This window comes from Atta cephalotes (genome assembly GCF_000143395.1).
Source record: "Atta cephalotes unplaced genomic scaffold scaffold00033, whole genome shotgun sequence".
NCBI classification, from domain to species: domain Eukaryota; kingdom Metazoa; phylum Arthropoda; class Insecta; order Hymenoptera; family Formicidae; genus Atta; species Atta cephalotes.
Genome location: NW_012130097.1, coordinates 1291997 through 1315488, shown reverse-complemented (window position 1 = coordinate 1315488; position 23492 = coordinate 1291997). Strand labels below are relative to the sequence as shown.

At 25.5% G+C, this 23492-nt stretch overlaps 2 protein-coding genes and 1 pseudogene across 2 annotated transcripts; all 3 read right to left on the bottom strand.

Moving 5' to 3' along the window:
• Window positions 1–2345: 2345 nt before the first annotated feature.
• On the bottom strand, window positions 2346–5705 carry LOC105621449 (annotated as a pseudogene).
• A 5070-nt stretch (window positions 5706–10775) lies between these two features.
• LOC105621354 (major royal jelly protein 3-like) lies at window positions 10776–14245 on the bottom strand. Its single transcript, XM_012202820.1, has 6 exons — window positions 14053–14245; window positions 12770–12939; window positions 12169–12390; window positions 11773–11944; window positions 11096–11322; window positions 10776–10964 (listed from the first exon to the last, which is right to left on the bottom strand). Exons 1-6 carry the CDS (start codon window positions 14243–14245, stop codon window positions 10776–10778), a joined length of 1173 nt encoding a protein of 390 aa, XP_012058210.1.
• A 4703-nt stretch (window positions 14246–18948) lies between these two features.
• LOC105621353 (major royal jelly protein 3-like) lies at window positions 18949–21937 on the bottom strand. The gene is made up of 6 exons (XM_012202819.1): window positions 21736–21937; window positions 20602–20771; window positions 20229–20441; window positions 19961–20132; window positions 19249–19469; window positions 18949–19116 (listed from the first exon to the last, which is right to left on the bottom strand). Exons 1-6 carry the CDS (start codon window positions 21935–21937, stop codon window positions 18949–18951), a joined length of 1146 nt encoding a protein of 381 aa, XP_012058209.1.
• Window positions 21938–23492: the final 1555 nt, after the last annotated feature.

Sequence of the window (23492 nt, the reverse complement as noted above, 5' to 3'; positions counted from 1 at the left end):
TCTCTCTCTCTCTCTCTCTCTCTCTCTCTCTCTCTTTCTCTCTCTCTCTCTCTCTCTCTCGCTATATCTCACTTAGTTTTTTTACAATGAATTCCATTTACGTTGAAATGTAATAACGAATTATATTGGATAATAACTCTTTTTTGAAAGCATATGTATGAATTATGCGTAAAAACAATTTGGTTTTACAATAAATTGTATTTGTTTGTAAATTGTAATAAATTACGCTAAGTGGAAAAATGTTTGAACGTGCATTGAGAGAAATTTCTGGCTGAAAATGAACAAACTAGTAAGATTCTACATAATCATATTAATTACAATTATAATTGGATATTTGTTTATCTCAATTAGAATTTAATAAATTCAACCAGGAAATTTAGATCCGTTTTCAACCAGAAATTTTCAGTGCCTTTTTTAATAAGTTAAGTTTGTTTGATTTTTTGTTTGATTAACAATAACAATTGGAGTAACAATGAAAATACTGATCTGTAGATCGGTAGACGCATAAGTTGCAAATGTTAGTGCAATAACTTGTCTGTTAGTTATATTTTTTTCGACAAATATGTATGAAAATATTTTTTTAAAACATTTGGTTACGTAACCACTAATCAAATTATGGCCATTAAAAGTCTTTTGACTTGGCATACGTTGTTAGAATATTTATAAATGACTTATAACACACATTATGTGTGTATGGTTACATGTACAGGTCGTATCTTATCACCGAAGCCAACTGGAATCGAAAACACAAAAGGAAATATTTTGTCGAAGTATCTAAAAATTTAAATATAAGTCAGAAAATAATTTTGTTGGAACATCTAAATAATTACGTAGCAATCGCACATTATGTGCAAGGAATTTTGACATTTTAACTAACAGACGGTTTGCTTGAAAATTTTGATTAGATTGGTACTTTTTTATTTATTGGTTAATATTTACTGATATTGATAGTGTGTGTGATTTGATAACTGTAAATTTAAGAAACAATAATTTGTTTATTTTAAAAGTATTTGTAGTTTATTCTGTAAATTTATATGTATGTAAAATATCTTGTGTTTTGGACACAAGTATTACATAAACAAATTAATAATAAGGCAAACATAATGAAATAACGGAACTAGTAAATATACTTAATGGTAACAAAGTTAATCTCTGAATCTTTGAAACATAGTTTCTTTAAATAAATTAAGTTTTGAGTTTTCTCGCAAATTGAATGATGATTACGTCGTAATCATAAGTAAGAGAAAAAAAAATTTGTTTAACAAATTAAACACATTTATAATTGTTTGCAGATTTAGTTTATTCAACAAAGTTTATTTAATTGAATTTAACCGTATAGTCTGCTTAACATTGAACAGTTTGTTAAGCAGACTATGGTTAAATTCAATTATTTATAATATTTTATAATATAAATAAATGTACAGGACATCCGATAAAGACCGAGCAACTCTTAAGAATAGACTCATGAGATTAAGATGAAAATCCTAATACCAACGTCGAAACTAAATGTCGAAACTACAATGTTTTAATAATTATATGCAATTGAATTGTTAAAGAATTATGTCGCCTAACGTTCATGCATTCAAGTGAGTTGCAACACAAAATTAAGAATGGACTCTATATGAAAAAATAAATCGAAAATCTAAAATAAGTTATTTTTATATGAGGTCTTTGAGAAAATTGATTTTAAATATTTACGAGATTCATGTACATTCATAACTATGTCTCGACTTAATAAATCTTGCTGTGACGCTATTGCATCATCTTCTCACGTTTGTGTTTATTACCATACTGGGTAAAAGGAATACATAATAAAATATGATATTCGCGCACGATGAATATTATTATTTTATAAATTGATAAAAATATTGTCTATTCTATGGAAAACATAATTCTGCTTTTTCAAATAGTTTTTATGCTTCGTAACTTCTTCTGGTGCTTTAGTTTATCAATTAAATCACTACCAAGCGAATATTGAAAATTAATTTCTTCCAAAAACAAAATCTTATTTGAAAAAAATATAATTCTATACATATCTTTGACTCAATATTTTATGCAGAATTATGCCTTTTTATTATATTGTTTTATTATATTGTAGTTTATAAATAGCCTGTACATATAATATATAAATTGGAATCTTGTATACTTATTATTATAAAAAGATTTAATATAGAAATATTTGTTAAAATATAGGAAAACAAAGGATTTTTCAAAGTAACTCTTTAATTCTTATGCTGCCAAATTTGAATTTTTATTCTCAAAATCTTTTATTACATAACCGAATTTAATATTTTATATATATATATATATACATATATATATATACTAATATTTATATAAATGTTTCAAGGAATCGAATTCATCTTCTTCTGCATTTCTGCTAAATCCATTTCAAAATAGTGGAAGTTTATTTCAACTAGACTGAATGTCTTTTGAGCTATACGTTGAAATTTATTTGATAGGTCCGTTAGCTGATTCCAATAATGTGAAGATTTTGTTGAAGTTATTGCTTGAAAGATTTTATCTTGCGCTAGTAGCACCTTAAAATTAATATTTTATTTAGCGATAAATTCATATCAAAAACTATTAAATGTAACAAATATTAATTGAATTTGAAATAATTCATTATCAATAGACATGTAAAGAATAATTTGGATATCTTACCGTGTTTTTATCAGATTCGTCAGAAACTTTTGTTCCTAATATACCCAATTTATAAGAATCACCATAAAATATTGTTGGTTGATATAAGATTCGCTGTTTGACTTGATAATTTAACCACGGGTTTAATTTGTTTATTAATCTCTTCTCTATTCGGACATTCTAATAGTGCATCTATTTTCACCTTATATTTCTATTCCCGATACAACAGCATAATAAAGTTCTGAAATATTTATAAAATAAATATGAAAATATGACAAAATATTATATAGCAATTACAGCAAGAGATAATAATTATTTGCAGGGAAGATTTCTGTAACTTATGGATTGTTATGAACGCGTATATTCTGAAAGATCAATTTGATAAAATCAAATAAAATTTTTGGTTGAATGATTTGTTAATTAAATTTGAAATATGTTTATATTATAATAAAAAAATGATGAAGAAACATACAAGATCATGATAACGGAATTTTTTGTTTGCATGGGTTCATTTGTTTTAATAAAATTTTATAGTAGCGATAACAAACGCATTCATCTCACTGATTTACAAACAATTACATTTTTGTTAAGCGCGTCAAGTAATATAAGACATCGCTAGTGAAATGCATGGATAAGCATTCTCTGGAGATTTTCTAAATAAAAAATTGGATAAATAAAAAATTTAGGATAAAATATTTTACAGTGGACCAAACCTATGGTTTTCAATCTCTTATTTGAGGAACTCTAGCATCTCTAACGCGACAAAACATATTAATAAAATAATTTTGTGATATTATCATACAAGGTTTAGTGAACAAAATAAAATACATGAACAATCAAGAATATATAGTTTTATACAAATCTTTATACAAGTCTTTATGATAATATTACCAAATTTTCTGATTAAATCATTTTGTTATGTTAACCAAGGAATTTATTTGTCTATGTCCAAACAAGAAATTTAGTTGATGAAATCAAATTGAATTAATCATCCAAATAAGGAGTTTCTCAATACAATATAAATGTGCAATACTAATATTAAATAAAAAAAAGAAAACTACAAATGAAGGTGATGCAAAAGTATGCAGATTAAAATTGAAATTAGAATTCTTAACATCCGCCGTATATATAATAAGATTACGTATAACAACTGAAATAAAATATAATATTTTAAATCGAGTACTTACCATCGTCCAGGACTGTCATACCGAAGATACCATTTACAAAAGTAAAATTATCGCCATTTATATCGAAATTGGTATGAGTCGGTTTCATATAATCAGATTCGACTCTACACATATGTTTTGTAGATGAGTCGATATCACTAAACCGTTACCTTTCGAATCAGCCATAAATATCTGTAAATATTTATATATATATTATATGGCTTAAATACACAGAATGCAAGATATATATACACACCTACATAATTAAATGTGATACTAAATTATATTTGCATAGATGTATATATTATATTACTGTGATTAAAAGAGAGAATATACAATCATTTTATTCAGAAATTGTGTGCATTCTCCGGGAACATATGTGATAGGCGCTATTAATAATCCAACACCCTTTTCGTCAGTAGCCATATCGAATGGGATGTAAATAGTTTTAATTAACGTGTCATCTTTTAAATTGAAGATCAATAATTTTGGATTACAAATTTATTCAGTCTCGATTATACTGGAATCCAAAACAAAGATATGATTGCAGTTAATGTGAAATATAAGTAAAAATTCTATTTCATATACTATTATCAAGCCGACTAATGTGTGCATACGTAAATATGAATAATATATAATAAGCGATTGATCAATATGTTATATATAAATACAGAATATGTAAATATGTTATATATAAATACAGAATATAATAAGTTCTCAGATATCAATATACTAAAGAAAAGATATCAATATACTTACTTCGGTAAACATTTACAATACCATCACACATGCAACTCTTATTATGCCAACTCCAATTAGGATATGGACGCAAAAGAGGCCCTCCTGGTTCTGTCGTATTAGTTACTGTCCCCAAACTTACAGGTACACCATTTTCAAAAAATTTTGGAATAGTAATAAATACTCTGCCATCTATAAAAATTTTGTTCATTAACTTACGTGCTTTACTAAAAATATAGGTATATATTTTGCGAATTTTATGGCAGTAGTGATAATATTGCACTAACAACACTGCACTAACAACATGGCACTAAGAACATTGAAATTGTATATGCAGCAAAATTTATAGTGTATAATGTGTTTATGTATTAGTAAAATTCTAAAATCGGTTAAGTTTTGTGTGTGTTATACGAAAAGTATTAATTAAACAATAAATGAAAAAGTATTATATTTCCCTTTGGGAAGTATTATATTTCCCTTGGGAAGATTTACTTTTAACGAAGTTAAAGTTTTTAAAAGTAATTAAGAATTTTATTAAATTTACCTTTATTTCTTAGATATAAAAAATAGACTCTTGTAAATGCAACGCAATGTAATTAATATCAAGGCTTTTTATATATATAATAATATAAAATTCGAACATTACGATTTACAAAGTCTTCTTCAATGATAATAAATAATAATATTTTTATAACTCCTTAGAAAGTCATTGAACACACATACACACACACACACACACACACACACACACGCGCGCGCGCGCGCGCGCACATAATAAATAATAAAAATTATTATTTTAAGCTAATCTTACATTTATTAGTGCGTTAAAATATTATGAATCAAAATAAAAATAATTTATTTCTTAGGTTTTCTCTATAGTAAATTTTAAGTATTTTTTCTAAAGTAAATTTTTCCGAGAGTCTGTACAAAATTACAATTTTTTCGAATATTCTCTATCAACTTATCGTCTGCTTTAGCAGCACCGAGGAAAGGCCATAAGTATGGATTAAAAGAGCCCGAATTTATAGCATTCTTCTGCTGCTGTTGATTTTCCCATTCATACTCACAATATTTCCATTTATATTCAACATTCACTTCTATCCCAAAACTCACAATCGCCGTTGATAGAATTATTAAGATAAATATAGAATGCCTCATTTCTAGCCTACAAACAATAATCGAAAATAGACTGATTAAAGTTTTCGCTACAAATTATATTTGTATTTAATAGATACAATGAGTAGCGCTAAATAGCAAATTTTTGAAGATTTCTATGTCTTTTAATAATTAGGTCTGTGATGACTTTTTGAATTACAACTTTTCAAATTGCACTTTTTGAATTGCAATAAAATATCTTACCTGCAATATATCAGTAGACAGATATACCGAGAAATACGAGTAAAACAACGATTGCTTGTTATTTATACCATTTTTTTCAATAAAAATTTTGAGAAAACCTCATTATACAATCATAACTGTAGACGCATTAAAATTCATTAAATAGACATAATCAACGCCTACATGTAAATAATTTAAGACATTTAAACATAAGTATGCATGTTTGTATACTTATGTAAATATACATATATGTTATTAATACAGCTGTTAAGAACAAAAAATAATATTTATTTCTTTGCAAGGTATAAGGTAAGATAAAACATAATCGCATCAAACGATGCGATATACTTCCAGTGCTTATTGACTTTTGACCTTCCGATCAATTTTTCTGGCTGATAGAACCGATTTTCATTTTGATTTCGTAATTCAATCGTATTGTAGCACATTATTTACATTCGTCTTTTAACAAATTTAACGAGAAATATAATCTTATCTTTTGACAAAGACAAGAAAAATAAATTTGTCTTTTAATTTTATGTTTGTTAACAAATTCAACTTATTGCCATTGTAAAATGTTAAATCATTAGATATATATAATATTAAATCGTTTTGTATAAAATGATTCGCGTTAAAAGCGTACTTGAAAGGATTTTTAAAAAAATTATATTGATAAGCACTGTAAGTTATTCTGACATATTTACGAGATACATGTGCACTCTTAACTATGTCTCAACTTAATGGATCTCGTTGTAAACTTTTACGACAATTCTCACGTTTGTATTTATTATCTTACTTGGTAATAAAGAATGCATAATAAAATATGATATTCATGTACAATGAATTTTATTATTTTATAAATTATATGTAAATATTAGTATACTCTCTAAATTTGAATCAGTGACTTCAATAACTTGATCGGATAATCACCAATTAATGCCAAGTATGCCACTAGTAATCAAATGTGAAGTAACCACTAGTAATTAAATGTGAGATCCCTAACTTAGCTAATCTTTATTATGTGATCTAACTTGTTTTAGTACTTAAATTTAATGAATATGAAATTAAATTAAAGAAGATTGAAATTAATGTGCAAATATCAATATTTTAGTTATGTAATGTTTAAATATTCTTCCTTTTTAAATTGAATTTCATTGATTATCAGTGTAAAGTATGTCGATGGGTAATTAGTGACTATTCACTGATTCAGATTTTAGAGAGTATATATATATATATATATATATATATATATTATATATATATTGTTTCAAGGAATTGAATCTTCTTCTGCATTTTTACTAAATTCATTTTGTAACACACACACAGCGGAAGTTTATTTCATCTAGACTAAATATCTTTTGAGCAATGCATTAAAATTTATTTGATAGGCCCGTTAACGATTTTAATAACAAGATTTTGTTGTAGATATTGTTTAAAAGATTTTGTCATCTTGCACTAGTACCATCTTAAAATTAATATTTTATTTTATAGCGATAAACTCATATCAATAAATATTAGATGTAACAAACATTAATTAAATTTGAATTTATATATTATCAATATACATATAAGGAATAATTGCGTCTGGATATCCGTATTTTTATCAGAAATTTTTGTTCCTAAAATATTGAATTCATAAGAATCGCCACAAAATATTGAATATCCGGCTGATGTGAACTCCGCCGTTTGACTTGATAATTTAATTACATTAATTTAATTTGTTTATTATTATTTGGATATTCTGATGTATCTATTTTCATCTTATATATTTCCATTCCATACAACAGCATAATAAAATTCTGAAATAATTAGAAAATAAATATAAAAATATAGTAAAATATCATATAGCAATTGCAACAGAGTTGATTATTTGCGGAGAAGATTTCAGTGTTTTATAAATTGTGAACGTGTACACTTTGAATCATCCAAAGTTGAATTAAACAACTTTTTGGTTGAAAGGTTTGTTGACTAAATTTGAAATATGTTTGTATTAATAAAAAAATTATATTATTAGAAACATCTACTATGTCATAATAACCGAATTTTTTGTTTACATGAATTCGTTTTGTTTTAACAAAATTTTATAGTAACGATAACAAACATACTGTCTTACAAACAATTACATTTTTGTTAAGCGCATTAAGTTATAGTATGGGACATTGCTAGCGAAATGCGTATATTATGGATAAGTACTCTCCGAAGAGCTTCTAAATAAAAGATTGAACACTATACATTTATAATTTGGTCTGCTGTATTTTGCAAGATCTGCTTGAGATAAATCACACATCTATCTTAAAGATTTATTGAACATCTATCTTATAGACCTATTATACAATTCGGAGATCTTTATAATAAACATCTCTAACGCGTAACAACGTATTAATAAGAAATTTTATGATATTAATATACAAATTTGGTTTAGTAAAATTTAAATAAAATAACAATCGAGAATGTGTATATAGTTTCAAATCTTTATTATAATATTATCAAATTTTTGATTAATGATTTTGATTGATGATTGAACTGAATCGTTTTGTTACGTTTAACAAGGAATTTGTTTGTCCATATCCAAACAAGAAATTTAGCTGATTAAATATAATTTTGTTTTAATCAATTAAATAAGGAGTTTCTCAATACTATATAAATGTACAAATTATTATTATTATTAATAGTAAAAAAAATGAAAATGTTTTCAAAATACTTAGTTATGCAACTTCTAATCATAATTACAGTCATTAAAAGTCTTTTGATGTTATTACAATATTGACGTTATTATAATATTTACCATATAAATGACACATATTACACATGTATGATACAGATCGTACATGTGCATGTATTTTATCAGCCTGAAGTCATCAGGAATCGAAAATACAAAAAGAACCATTTTGTCGAAATATCTACAAGTTTATGTTAATCTACAAGTTTAAGTTAAATACAAAAATATTTTTATCTAAAAATAATTTTATTGGAACATCTAACGCTTTAATTAAATGATGTATCATCATTAATTATATAATGTTTTGACATAATTTTTAAAAATACACATTTACAACAAATTCATGCGGCAGCTTATAATTATAGCTACTATTCATTGATTTGTTTTAAGAAGATTATGTTTAGTAAATATTAGTTCGAAATTATATTTGCATATCTCTTCGAAAATACTTTATTGTTTATTTCTACGTCAATCATTATTATCGCACAAATAAAAAAAAACAAAAATGCCTGGGATATATATTGTATATATATATATACATATATAGAAAATATATAAATATATATATATATATATAAATATAAATATATATATATATATATATATAAATATATATATATATAAAATATGCGTGCGCGCGCGCGCGCGCGCATGTGTGTGTGTGTGTGTGTGTAAAATTAAATGCATAGTTGATATAATATTTGCACGGACAAATATGTATTACTGCGAAAAGAGGAAATTAGTCAAACATCACTATGATATCCGAGCTTTTTTTCATAACAAATAAATAAATAAATAAAATATCTTTTTTTTGTCAAATTACATTGCTTTGTCAACATATTAAGGTCATTTTGACTATAATATCTACTATCTCCGATGTAAAGATATGAATACAACTTATGCCATAGTGAAAAAATGGCAATCCGCTAGCTGGAGGCAATAATGTTGTAACATTGTTGCCCGATCATCTACAGATAATTAACGATGAGAGATAAAATGAGAACTGCGAAATAATAACGCAACGAATGACAATATAATGATTTAATACTATTACAATATAAGATCCTTGCTTGTAAGGAATTTTTGATTCTGATAAATAATTGATGAATTTGAATCTGGTAAACAATTGATAAATTTGAATCTGATTGATAAATTGTTTACCAGATTCTATATAAAGATATTGATACTGACTGATATATTAATAACAATTATAAAACAAAAAATTGATCATTATAAAATTAAAAATACAAATAATATTAGAATAATTTATATATAATTTTATTTATATATTTATTTCTAATTTACTTGAAGATTTTGCTAAGATAACGATTTTCCCTATGTAGACTGACTGTGTTAAAAATTATGTATTATAAAATGGATATATGTTTATTTATTTTAAACTATTTGCGATTTATTATATATTTGATTTATATATATTTATATTGCTTTATATATATTTGTATAAAATACTATTTATTATAAAATCGAGCATTATACCCAAAAGTTTATTTGCAATAAGGAAAATATAGTAAAATAGCAGGATCTCAAATGCATTCAAATCTAATAAAGTTTATCTTTGAATTTTTAGAATGATGTCGCCTTAAAAAGAGAAATTTTGATTTTTCTCATAAATGCAAATATGAATATGTCATTATAAATGTATATAATGGAAAAAGAAGAAATTCGAATCAAGAATTCAATCGAATAGATACAGACATATCTGAAACTATAAAGTATTGTGAAACTATAATATATAATATAAAGTAGCCACTATATAACGTAAATCGGATTCTTCTTCTTTTGGCTGAAAAAAATATCGTACGAAACTGGATTGCGGAAGAATTGAAGGCATTGGATTGGTGTGGCGAAGATGTGTTTATTAGAATAATATAAATTTTTTATTGCCAAGCTGATACAAATGAGGAATTTTTATTTTCTAATCGGTGCCATAATTTTACGAGTCCTTTGCAAAGAATTAGAAAAATGCAAGCTACTCTCCATTTTTTTTTCCGTTTTATTTCCTTTCTCTTTCTTGTTTTATACTTAACTAAAGATTTGATTTAATAATGTTTATATAAGAATTCTTAACTTTTTATATAAACACTTTTTTTCAGTGCATAATATTTATTTCGTTTAAAGATTCAGAAGACATCCAAAATCAAGATGTACAAATACTAATTCATCTTTTTTTTTATTTCTGATACTTTCATTTCAAAATAGCGGAAGTTTGTATCACCTAGATTTAATGTATGCAGAGCGAAATGTTGATATCTGTTTGATATACATGTCATTTGGTTCCAATAACTTGAAACTTTCATCGAACTTATAACTTGAAATTTTTCATCGTCTTGTGCTAGTTCCACCTTAAAGTTAATATCTTATTTTACAAAGATAAAATCATACTAACTATTAAATGTAACAATCGTTTTAATAGAATTCGAAATAAGATCTTAATAATTTCTATGTAAGAATTACTTGTATTTAAATATCTTACCGCATTTTTACTAGACTTATTAAGAATATTTATGCCTAGAATAGACATTGCCTTGTAATTGCTATAAAATATTAAATTTTCCGATGATGTAATAACTGCTGTTTGGCTTGATAATTTAGTCACTAGTTTACTTTGTTTATTAGTCTCTTCTTTGTTTGGATATTCTAATAGCGTCTTTATTTTTATCTTATATATTACTTTTCCCGATATAGGAACATAATAAAGTTCTAAAATATTTAGCAAGAAAAAAAAATATTATTTAAATGTTACAGCAAAATATGCTGTTGCAGATTACATTAGCTTGCGAATTTACATTTTTCAATAATCGTCTAACAAGTTCTTAATTTTCATTTTTTTTTTTATGTTGATACATTATTTCTATTTTGTAATCACCATAGTTTTTTTTAAATATTAAATATAAATCAGATTTTTATGCAAATTTAGCTGTATATCATGTTACAATTCTGAGAGAAATGACGTCAGAGGTCAAAAATAAATAACCAATTTTTTCTAAATATTGTTAATGCTATGTATACAATAATGTATATAAAAATTGACTGATTGAATTGATAATGTGAAAAAAATTAACTTTTAGCTTTAAAATCTGATTTTTGTATGACTTTTTGTATATCATTACGATTGAAATAACGTTTATTATATTAAAAGCGTCTACTTGCCATCATCAAGGATTGTTATACTGAAGATTCCGCCCTCATAAGTAAAATTTTGATTTGCTACAGAGAAAAAAGTATCAGTCGGTTTCATGTAATCAGATTCGACTCTGCACATACGCTTTATAAATGAGTCATACATCACTAAACCGGATCCTTCCGTATCAGTCATAAATACCTGTGTTTATTTAAATGTATATTGAATTATTTAACAAGCAAAATACGATATTTTGCATATATTTGTCTATGCAATTGCATACATTTGTCTATGCAAATATTATTTAGTTATTTGATTAAGTATATATGTATGTATATATGTAATTAAATATGCAATTAAATAATATTTGCGCAGACTAATATATATCTATTACTGCGATTAATTAAAAAAGAAGGTATACTAACAATCATTTTATCCAGAAACTGCTTGCATTCTCCGGAAACATAAATCAAAGGCGTTATCAATAATCCAAAACCTGTACGGTTAGTAGCAAAATCAAGTGGGAGGTAAATAGTTTTAACAAGCGTATCATCTTTTAAATCGAAGATTAATAGTTTTGGATTACAGACTTGGTCGAATTGCCCGATTTTGCCATTATCCAGAATAATTATGTGATTGCATTGAATCTAAGATCAAAATAAAAATTCTATTTTATATATTGTCATTAATTTGACTATTGTATGTATGCAATGAGTCTCAGTTAATATTAATCGTGAAAAAAATCTATTTGTATTCCTAATATATTGCGGAAATTGATAAACTTTGTAAGAGATGTTAATTATAACAGAATTTTTTGATTCCATATTAACAGTAGGGATCCACATTAATACCTTTTTCTCTAATATAGTATTAATTATTAAAATATTATATATAAATAAACTAAAATAGTTATTTGATATTAATATATTTAACTATAAGATATAAACATAACATATATATATTGTATATAAAATAAAAAACTTAAAAGCTATAAAAACAAATTAAAGATATCGAATACTTATCCACGCGGTAAATATTTACAATACCGTCACATATGTTTTTGTTATTATACCAACTCCAATTTGGATATGGCCGTAAAATTGGACCACCTGATCCTATTTTATTAGTTACTGTTGTCAAAGTAGCAGGTGAACCAGGGCCATATACATTAGTAATAGTAATGAATAGTCTACCATCTGTAAATATTTTTTTGTTTATAAATTGAACTTATGTTTGCTATTAAAAATTATGTTTATTTCTTTAATTTCATGACAATAGTAACGCTATGCGTTGTATTAATAATATCGAAATATGAAATGTTAATTCCTAATATGCTTATATTGTAATTTAATTTTTATTATGATTATTCTACAGTTAAATGCTACAATATAACAATAAACTGTGCGATGTAAAAGGAGTATTCAAATTTCAACGTAAAATTAAATAGAGTCTGATCGAAACCACATTTTGATTTCTGATCGAAACTGAAAATGAATATTCGGTTGTCATTTAATTTAGCTGAAAACGAAACTTAGAAATCAAAAGAGAAGTCTTACTGAGATAGAGAGAGAGAGAGAGAGAGAGAGTTTGACAGAATTACATTTTTTTCGGCTAGAGTCGAAATCGACATGTTTGGATTAATTTTACAGAGACTGTATGATTTTCAGAAATTACGACAAATTTATGTACTCTTTAAAAAATACAAAATTTTATTAAAATATCTATAATAATATAATAATACTGCCTTCTTAACTTTTAAAGGAATCAAATCATAGTTACGAGAGAATTACTTAATGTAATCGTGGGACAGAATCTTCGAAATCATTATAAAATTCATGAAATTATTATGTATAATTCGATAATTACATATGCAATAGAGAAATCATTGTACAATATTAAATAAAATTTTATATTTTACCAAATGGCTTCATATGAAAAAGTTATTTGTAATTAGATAAAATCATATATATGAAATCATGTAATCTGTGGGACAATATTTCAGTTAATGTTACTCCCTCGCAGTTATTATTAGAATCACAACAAAATTTGTATTTAAATTTGTATTTAAATCTTAAACTCAATAAACGAGTTAATAATTAAAATCAAATAGTTGTTTTTCATACATTTTGGCGCGTTGCAACATACAGTTTTGGTTTACTCACTTAAATTTTCTCTTAATTTTAATCGAAACTAAAATCAAATCAAAACCCTGATTTTAACAAAACCGAATTCGAAACCAAAATTTCGGTTGAACTCTAAAATTAAGTATTATATAATAAATTTTTTTAAATTATCTACTATCAACCTACCATCCGCTTTACTTGCATCTTCGAACACGCACATTAATGGGTTGTAAGTGCCGGAATTTATCGCTGCTTGCTTCTGCTCTTGACTTTCCCATTCAAAATCAGCATATTTCCATTCATGTATGAAATTCACTTCAACTCCAAAGCTCACAATTATCATTGACACAATTAGTAGAATAGATGAAGAATATCCCATTTTTAAGTAGCTAGCAGCTAACAGATCGAATGTTGTGTCGTTCAGAGCAGGACAAAAAGGAATTTTCTATCCAAAATATGAGTTCGTCTTGGGAGTTAGAATTTCGAATTCCAAGAAAAATATTACGCAAATGTTCTTTTAATAAAATATTGATTGGAGTATTACTTTCTTTATTAATATTATTATCATTTTATTCTCTACGATTATTGATGTGTGAATTATAAACTAAAACATTGCAACATTTTTTTTCGATGGATTTCTTTCCTTGTAGAGCAGGTAAACGTAAATGGTTAGATTGATCTAATACATATAATAAATAAAAACCAATCGCTCGATGAACAGGCTGCATTCGGAAACCCAAGAAAGTGTTGCAATTTGTTAATTGATGTATGCATTCAATCTTTTGATATCGCAACAAATGTTCCCAATAAAATATCAGAAAAAATGCTAAAATTTCACAAATTCACTCAATTTTATCCTGGATCTACAATAGATTTTTTAAGTCTTAAGCTATAATAAGGAATGGACAAATCACAATCAATTATTTTCCTCGCATTCGACTCGTAGTTGGTTAATTTCTTATAACTTAAAGCTTAACTTATTATAAATCCGAACTTAATAGGTTTTCGGAGAAAAACGACTGATAAATAGGTACAATTCCTTTATTTTATTATTAATACACGTAATATTCGGTTATGTCCTATTTAGTTTTTTATAGCGAATTGCATTTGCGTCGTGAAATGTAATGAATTGTTTTGACAACAATTTTTTTTTAAGATATTATATAATTATGGACAAAATTGAGTGGACAGATAGTGGAAATAATTATGAAAATTAGAGTATTACTATTATATAACTATATTTTCTATATTATATATCTTTGTGATACATAAATTATTTAATGAATAATTCAAATTAACAGTTATATTTTTTTTTGTACACGCAAACTATATTGAACGGAAAAGTCAGCTAATTGTCGAGAAATAAAAATAAGTGGACACTTGGATAAGACATTATTATAAGGCAAAAAAACGTAAATAAATATAATGCGTAGTTCTTCTTTCCACATATTAATTTCAAACTATTTAGTTCCAATCTAGATTTTGTGCAAAACATTTTTGGATAAATAATAGAATGTCCGAAAGAAAAGAAATTTCAAGTCAAATTTGCCATTTAATTGTTTCGAACTGCTGTAAGTTATCGTGCATAAAAAGTACGATATATCCAAAAAAGTGCAATAGAAAAAATTTATAAAAAATATTTGTTGCATAATACCGTAGAAAATTTGAAAGGTCGTGGACGCAAACGTTGTATTATCGTTAAGAAGATCGAATTGTTTGTCAATGTCAACAGAATCCAAGGATTGCATTTTATTCCAAAATGACGATGATATGTTACTTTTTAGCAAAAGCTAAACGTTTCTTTATATTTGTTTTATTAATATGTGGCTTACATCTAGATAGTATGCAATATTTTAATTCAATCTCAATCAATATTTTAAATCAACCTGCAATCTCCATCTTATTGTTTTCAATGACATTCAATTCTAACGTTTCAATAATATTTCGTGATGCAATCTTTGGATTCTTCGACATTGACGAATAATTCGGTCTTTTTATATGATAATATAATGGTTGCATCCATGACCTCTTAAATTTTCTACGGTATTATGCAACAAATATTTTTTATAAATTTTTTCTACTGCACTTTTGGATACGTAGTACTTTTGTGCTATTACACGGTAATTTAACTTCTTCTGGCAGTCAGAAACAATTAAATGGCGAATTTGATTTAAAATTTCTTTTCTTCCGGACATTCTATTTATTATATTATTTATTATATTATTTATTCAAAAATCTAAATTGAAACTAATTAATTAGTTTGAAATTACTATGTGGAAAGGAGAATTACGCATATTTATTTACGTTTTTTGTCCTACAATTTTATCCAAGTGTCCACTTATTTTTGTCTCTCGACAATTAGCTGATTTTTTCAATATAGTTTGCGTGTACAAAAAAAAATGTAAATATTAATTTCAATTATTCATTAAATAATGTATGTATCACAAAGATATGTAATATATAAAACATAGTTATATAATAGTAATACTACTTTGACTAATTTTTAATTATTTCCACTATTTGTCCACTCAATTTTGTCCGTAACTGTATATTACTTATGTGAAACAAATTTGGTTTAGAAATAAATTGCATTTGTTTGTAAATTGTGATAAATTGCATTAAGAGGGAAATTTTTAAAGATGCGTGCTGAGAAAAATTTCTGATTGAAAATGAATGAATCAGTAAGATTCTATATAATCATATTAGGTATGGGGAAAAGTTCGTGGCGTTAGATGGCATTAAAAAGACGCCACGAACTTTTTCCCACACCTAATATTAATCAAAATTCTGGTCGTCATAATTAAATATATCTGTTTATCTCAATTAAAATTTAATAAATTTAATCAGGAAATTTAGATCCGTGCATTTTCATTCAGAAATTGTTTTCTATGCATTTCTAAATAGTTAAGTTTATTGTAATTTTTGGATTAGAATAATAAAATAATATAACTGACCTGTATATCGTGGTAGCAAATGCAAGTACAATAACAATTGTTTGGCAATTATATACTTTTTTTCAATGAATATGTATTAAAATGTATTTTGAAACATTGGTTATGCAACCTCTAATCATAATTACAGCCATTAAAAGTCTTTCAACTTGACGTTGTTACAATATTTATAAATGACTTATGATACAAATTATACATGCATAGTAACATGTACATACAAGTCATGTGCGTATAGCTTATCAAGAAATCTAGAACACGAAAGAAACCATTTTGCCGAAATATCTAAAAAATTTAGCTAACACAGATCTGAAAATAATTTTAGATATTTTAAAAATAATTTTGAAAATTTGTTAGTGTGCATTTAAATAATTACGTAGTAATCTCACGCATAATGAGCAATGTTGCAAGAAATTTCGATATTCTTGCAACCCGACAGTTCGTTAAAAATTTTGATTAAATTGCCACTTTTTTATATTGGTTAATATTTACTAATATTTGTCTAATTGAGTTAAAAATTATAAATTTAAGAAATAGAGTAACAAATTTGTTTATTTAAAGAGTATTTGCAATTCATTCTGACAATTTATATATGTATAAAATAACTTGTATTTTGAATACAAATATTACATTCCAAATATTACACTCCAAAATTAATAAAAAAGAAAACATAATGAAATAACAAAACCAATAAATACACTTAACGCTAACAAAATTTATGTCTGACTTTTTTAAATAAAGTGTTTCTTTAAACAAATTAAGTTTTGAGTTTTCTCGCAGTAAGTATAACTAACTCATCATATAAATAAAGAAAAAAGATAAGACTCGCGGAAACATAATTGAATAAGTACAGGAATATCTGAGTTTAAACTTATCACTATTTAAAAATTTTCTTCGTTTGGTGAGAAACGTCGTATAAAATCTGGATTGCGAAAGAATCAAACGCATTATGAAGTATCATGTCTATTGAAACAAGGTAAGACTTTTAATGGCATAGCTGCGCTATGCCACGAAGAATTTTATTTCCTAATTAATATCATAAATCATGAGATCTTCGTGAAGGATGTAAAAAAGGGAAGGTATAAAATTTTTTCTTTTTTTACGTTCGCGGCTTTATTTCTTTTTCTTTTCCTGGCCTCGTAAAAAATATTTGAACACATATTATCGTGCTTTACTCTCATCAAGCTCTTAGCGCGTAAAGATTCTCAATAAATACTAATTAAATACTTTTTTTTCGCTCAGAATGTTCATTTTGTTTGTGTTTGAAAGACATTATAAAACAATAGATTCTATACGAAGTGATAAATAAATATCTTTAATGAAAAAATGGCCATCCAAAAAATAGTAGTAGTATTTAAAGAACAACTTTATTTTATATATGACATATTTTCATAAGAATTAATCAAAATAATCTCAAGAAAATGTCTTAATTAAATGATGTATTGTCATTTATTATATAATAACCGTTTTGACATAATTTTGAAGTATATGTTTACATCAAATTCATGTAGCATTTTACAAGATGCTATTTACCGAATTTTTTTGTTGAGTGAGATTATGTTTAGTAAATATTAGTCTGAAATTATTTGCAGAACTTTTTCAAAATGGTTTATTATTTACTTCTATGTCAATTATTATTATCGCTCTAATGACTTATTTTTATGTGTATGTATAATTAAAAAATCTTTGAATTTTTCTTTAAATTTCTTTAATTAATTTTAAAAGGTTTGCAAATTAATCTTTTACAATGTAGATATATGTAATGCACATAATTTTATATATGTATACATATAAAATTACATCTTACGTATTTGATATTATATATGTATATATACATACATATTTTTTAAAATATGAAAATTAGAACTTACACTGAAAGAAAACATTGACTGCTGCAACAAATTAGATAGTAAAATATGCATTTTTAATTGCAACAGCCAATTTTTGATTGCTGCAACCAATTGTTGTGTTAGTTCGCAATGTCAGTATAAGATTTCGATTGGCTAACGCAACTAAAAATTGATTGCTGCAACCAATTAAAAATGTTATGCCATATTTAATCATCTAATTTGTTGCCGCAACCAATCTCTTCTTTCAGTGTGTTGCTAACTTATCTTCTAATTCTGTATTTCTTTTAGCACAAATTTATTTTGAAATAACGGAAATTTGTTTCATTTATATTTAATTTGCCCAAAGCATAAAGTTGAAATCTATTAGATATGCACTTCAGCTGACATCCATTATTTGAAATTTTCATCGAACTTACAGATTGAAAATTTTCGCTGTCTTGTGCTAACATTTCCTTGAAATAAATAATAGTTTATTTTAGTTTATAAAATCATATCAATGACTATTAAATATAATCGTTAATAGTATTTGACATTTTTTATTACGGATACGTAAGATATAATATAATTACATATAGATATCTTACCGTTTCATATTTATTGGATTTTTTCATGAGTAGAATAAACATTTCCCAAAAATCGTTATAAAATATTGATTGTCCTGCTGATGTGAGAACTATTGTCTGGCTTGATAAGATTTTAACAAGTTGAATTTGATTATTAGCTGTTTCTTTGTTTGGACATTTTAGTAAGTTATTTATCTTTATTTTGTATATTTCCTTTCCTGATACAGCAGCAAAATAGAGATCTAAAATATAAGAGATTTAAAATATAATGAAAAGGATTATTATTTGGAAGTTACAGCAAAAATACATTGATTATTTGTAAAAAACTTTTCTATGCTTTTGAGGGTTTCCACGGGGGTAACTTCTACGCAGAAACTATATGTTTCGCAAGTTGTTTCCATGTCTATGTTCATTCTTGGCACATCAACGTTTCGTAAACGTTACATTTGCCATTCCATAAATAAGTACAGTCACGGAGGAAATCCTCAAAACATGTATAGGGTAAAAATAAAATTTTTTTATATTTTATGAGTTGTTACTAGCGCGCAAAGCATATATATATTAATAAATAAATAAATATTAATGTCACATAAAAAAGAAGTTATGAATGCAAATGGTAAATGTGTCAATGTAAAATTAAAGTTAAATATTTTCAGACTTGCTATGTAATATAAGATTAAATTAAGATTATTATAACTTAAGTATATCAATTATTTAAAATACAAATACTTACCATCGTCAAGAACTGTTATACTGAAGATACCACCCACATATGTAAAATTTTCGCCCCTTATAGAAAAGGAAGTATCAGTCGGTTTCATGTAATCAGATTCGATTCTGCACATACTGTTTGTAAATGAGTTATACACCACTAAACCGGAATTTCCCGTATCAGTCATAAATATCTATATATATTTATAGAGATATATAATTAAAAGTGTTATTAAATAATATTTGATGAATATGTACAATATTATAATTAAGAGAGAAGATATACTAACTATCATTTTATCCAGAAAATGCATGCATGTTTCATTTGAAATATAAACCAAAGGTGTTGTCAATAATCCCGTTTTGTTAGCAATATTAATTGGGATGTTAATAGTTTTAACCAATGTATCATCTTTTAAATTGAAAATCAATAGTTTTGGATTACAGATTTGGTCGGTTCCGATTTTGCCGGTATCCATAACGAAGAGGTGATTGCATCGAATCTGAGATAAAAGTAAAAAATCTATTTCCTATATTGTCCAAATTTATTCTATTGTGCATGTAGTTATATGTAATATTTAATAAACTGTTGCTCTTTAATACATTACATATAAATGTAAGAAATTATATTTTTTCTTGAATGAAAGATATTGCTATACGTACGTCTACTCGATAAACATTTATAATACCATCACAGTTGCTATTATACCAACTCCAATCTGGATATGGCCGTAAAATTGGACCTCCTAGTCCTGTTTTATTAGTTACTGTCGTCAAAGAAGCAGGTGAAGCACGTGTGAATATGTTGGTTACAGTAATGAATAATCTTCCATCTATAAGAATTTATTTTTGTAACTTATGTTTGCTACTGTAATTGATGTATTTATTTCAAAGAAAAAATCATAAAAAAAACTAAGACATATAAAAAACACATAAAAAATTAAGATATACTAAACATATAAAAAAAATAAGAATTGAATGTAGTCAATAGAGCTCAGAATTAGCTTAAAGTTTTAAGATTTAATATTGATCGTTACATTTAATATTGATCACTGACATATCTAGAGAAAGATTGGAAGATTGGAACCCCATCCTGAAATTTTGTATCTAATTTTTAATTCTTATAAAAGATATTACTATTTTTATTCTTTTTTGTTTTATTTATCATTTAATTCTCCTCTTTTTTTGAATTTAATATCGCATTCTTAATAATACAATACTTACTAGCAATGTATCAATGTTTCTCAACCAAAGAACTTTTTATAATATTATTTTCTAATTCTTTTAAAATTCTTTTCTGAGAAAATTATCATAAATATTTTATATATACATAATAATAATATTATTATAGTAAAAATACCTTAACCACATAATATTAAATAACAAATACATTTGTTAATTAAATTTAAAAAAACAGTAGCTCTGGGGTTGTTTCCCAAAATATAAATATTATTAATTGAAACTCTGTAGTTACGTTTTGGAACGCACTCTTATATAGTGAAGGAACGACAATTTTTTAATATGATATTAGTTCTTGTCTTTAATTCTTCGTTGAATTTAATGTACAAGCCAAGTAATTGTTAAATTAATTAGAAGTTATTAAAAGAAATGTAACTAATTATAAGTTAAATTACATTTTAAATGAAAGGAACAGAAAAAAGGAACGAAATTAAATTATATTAGTTACTACTAATTAATACTAAAAAAATAATTATGATTGTAACTTATTTACAAATAATAAGTTAATTTCCTGCAAAATCATTATAACTTTTTTTAAATAGTATATCATCAACTTACCTTCTGCTTCATTTGCATCTTCAAACATGCAGTTGGAAGGATTATAAATACCAGAATGTATCGCGTCTTCCTCCTGTTTCTTAGAGAGCCATTCAAATTCAGGAAATTTCCATGTATATATATTTTTCACTTTGTCTCCAAAGCTTACAATCACCATCGACAGAATTAACAGAGTAAACAAAGGATGTCCCATTTTAATCATGATGGATAGTTATAGGTAATGTTGTAAATACGGATTGTCTGGATACGAATTCGTCTTTGAAAATTGGAACACAGAATCTTAAGATTAGTAATTGATACAGATATCAATCTGCTGTGGCATAAATACTCTTTAATCTGCCCCTCCACTATTCAAGTAGATACACAGTATGTTAAAAAAAAACAATATTTACAATCAAAATCAGAAAATCAAATATAACCGAGCCTTCTAAAAACATATGTAGCCGGAATTCTCCTTTTATTAATTAATTAGTAATTTATTTATTCATGTGGATTGCTGATATTTCAGTTATCTCTTTCCAAAAATTCCATACTCGACAGAAGTTCCCCAAAGCGTCACATACACATACTAGCTTCCTAAATGCAATCATTGATTAATTAATGTAAAATTATTACTAAATGCACACGTGTAGCAACTATTCTTGCAAAATAATGAATATTTAATTATGCAATCCGTGGGAATCAATAGTCCATATATTTACATTAGTGAAATAATTATATATCTGGATGTGAGTGCGTGTGCGCGCGTATGTGTGTGTGTGTGTGTGTGAATTATGTAAAGAAAAATCACCGATACTATTTTTATTTTTTAAAACTATATTTTTTAAAATACAATTAATAAAAAACTTCAGAAACGTACAAACTGTTCCTGTAGGCAAATTGTGAAAACATTGTATAATAACAACGAAATGAAATGATGACAATATATAAATTGTACTGAGATATTTCGTCATAATATTATTGTTTTGCCAAATTACTATGTCGAAATTAATTGTTTAAATATTTTTTTAATATAATTTTGACATTGACAAAAAATGTTTTTAACGTTTAATAAAACCTGTTTTAATATTAAATAAATATTTATAAGTATTTTAAAAGATATATTGTTAATTAAAAAATATCTTTACAGAGTAAACAATCTCGGACCGGTGAAATCTCGAAAACGCATTTTTAAGAAAAATGATCCAAACAATAGGATTAATTTAAAATGATTTATATTTATTGATCATATGTTCGATCTTGCGTGATGTTGTCAAGGTCAGATTAAAATCACGTCGATTTTTTAAAATATAACATTTTATTTTTAATTCCAGAAACTAAAATAATTGATGTCAAATCAAAAGCTTTCACAACATAATGATACAGTTCATTTTTATTAAGTGCTGTTTCAAATTATGATGTTTAAAAACAGTACCGCTTACGTCACAGCATTACTCAAAGTGTCCAACATACATATGTGTGTTTTTATATGTATATGAAATGTATACCAATTTTATTAAAAATATGTTTTAAAATGCTCTTGGTACCAGCTATTAGATTTTGGAATAAAAAACAGTATTGCAGCTTAAATTAAATTTTTGAAAATACGTGCATTAATTAATAATTATGTTCATGATATATAACCTTCTGGATTGTAAAAAAAAAGTATAAAATAAAAAAAAGTATAAAACCGAACTTATTAATGGACGCACATATATCACAAATGCGATTACCTGATATATATATATATATATATATATATATATATATATGTATAA

Bases quoted from the DNA above. Each gene is read 5' to 3' on its own strand.
- LOC105621354 (XM_012202820.1), bottom strand. From the start codon at position 14,245: ATGGGATATTCTTCATCTATTCTACTAATTGTGTCAATGATAATTGTG. The intron at 11,323-11,772 runs GCAAGTAGACGC...TAAATATTTTAG, and splicing joins TATAACAATCCTTGATGATG to AACTTTATTATGTTCCTATA. The intron at 10,965-11,095 runs GTAAGATATTTA...ATTAACTTTAAG, and splicing joins ATAAGTCTAGTAAAAATGCG to GTGGAACTAGCACAAGACGA.
- LOC105621353 (XM_012202819.1), bottom strand. From the start codon at position 21,937: ATGATTAAAATGGGACATCCTTTGTTTACTCTGTTAATTCTGTCGATG. The intron at 20,133-20,228 runs GTTAGTATATCT...AAATATATATAG, and splicing joins ATTTTCTGGATAAAATGATA to ATATTTATGACTGATACGGG. The intron at 19,470-19,960 runs GTAAGTATTTGT...CTTATATTTTAG, and splicing joins TATAACAGTTCTTGACGATG to ATCTCTATTTTGCTGCTGTA.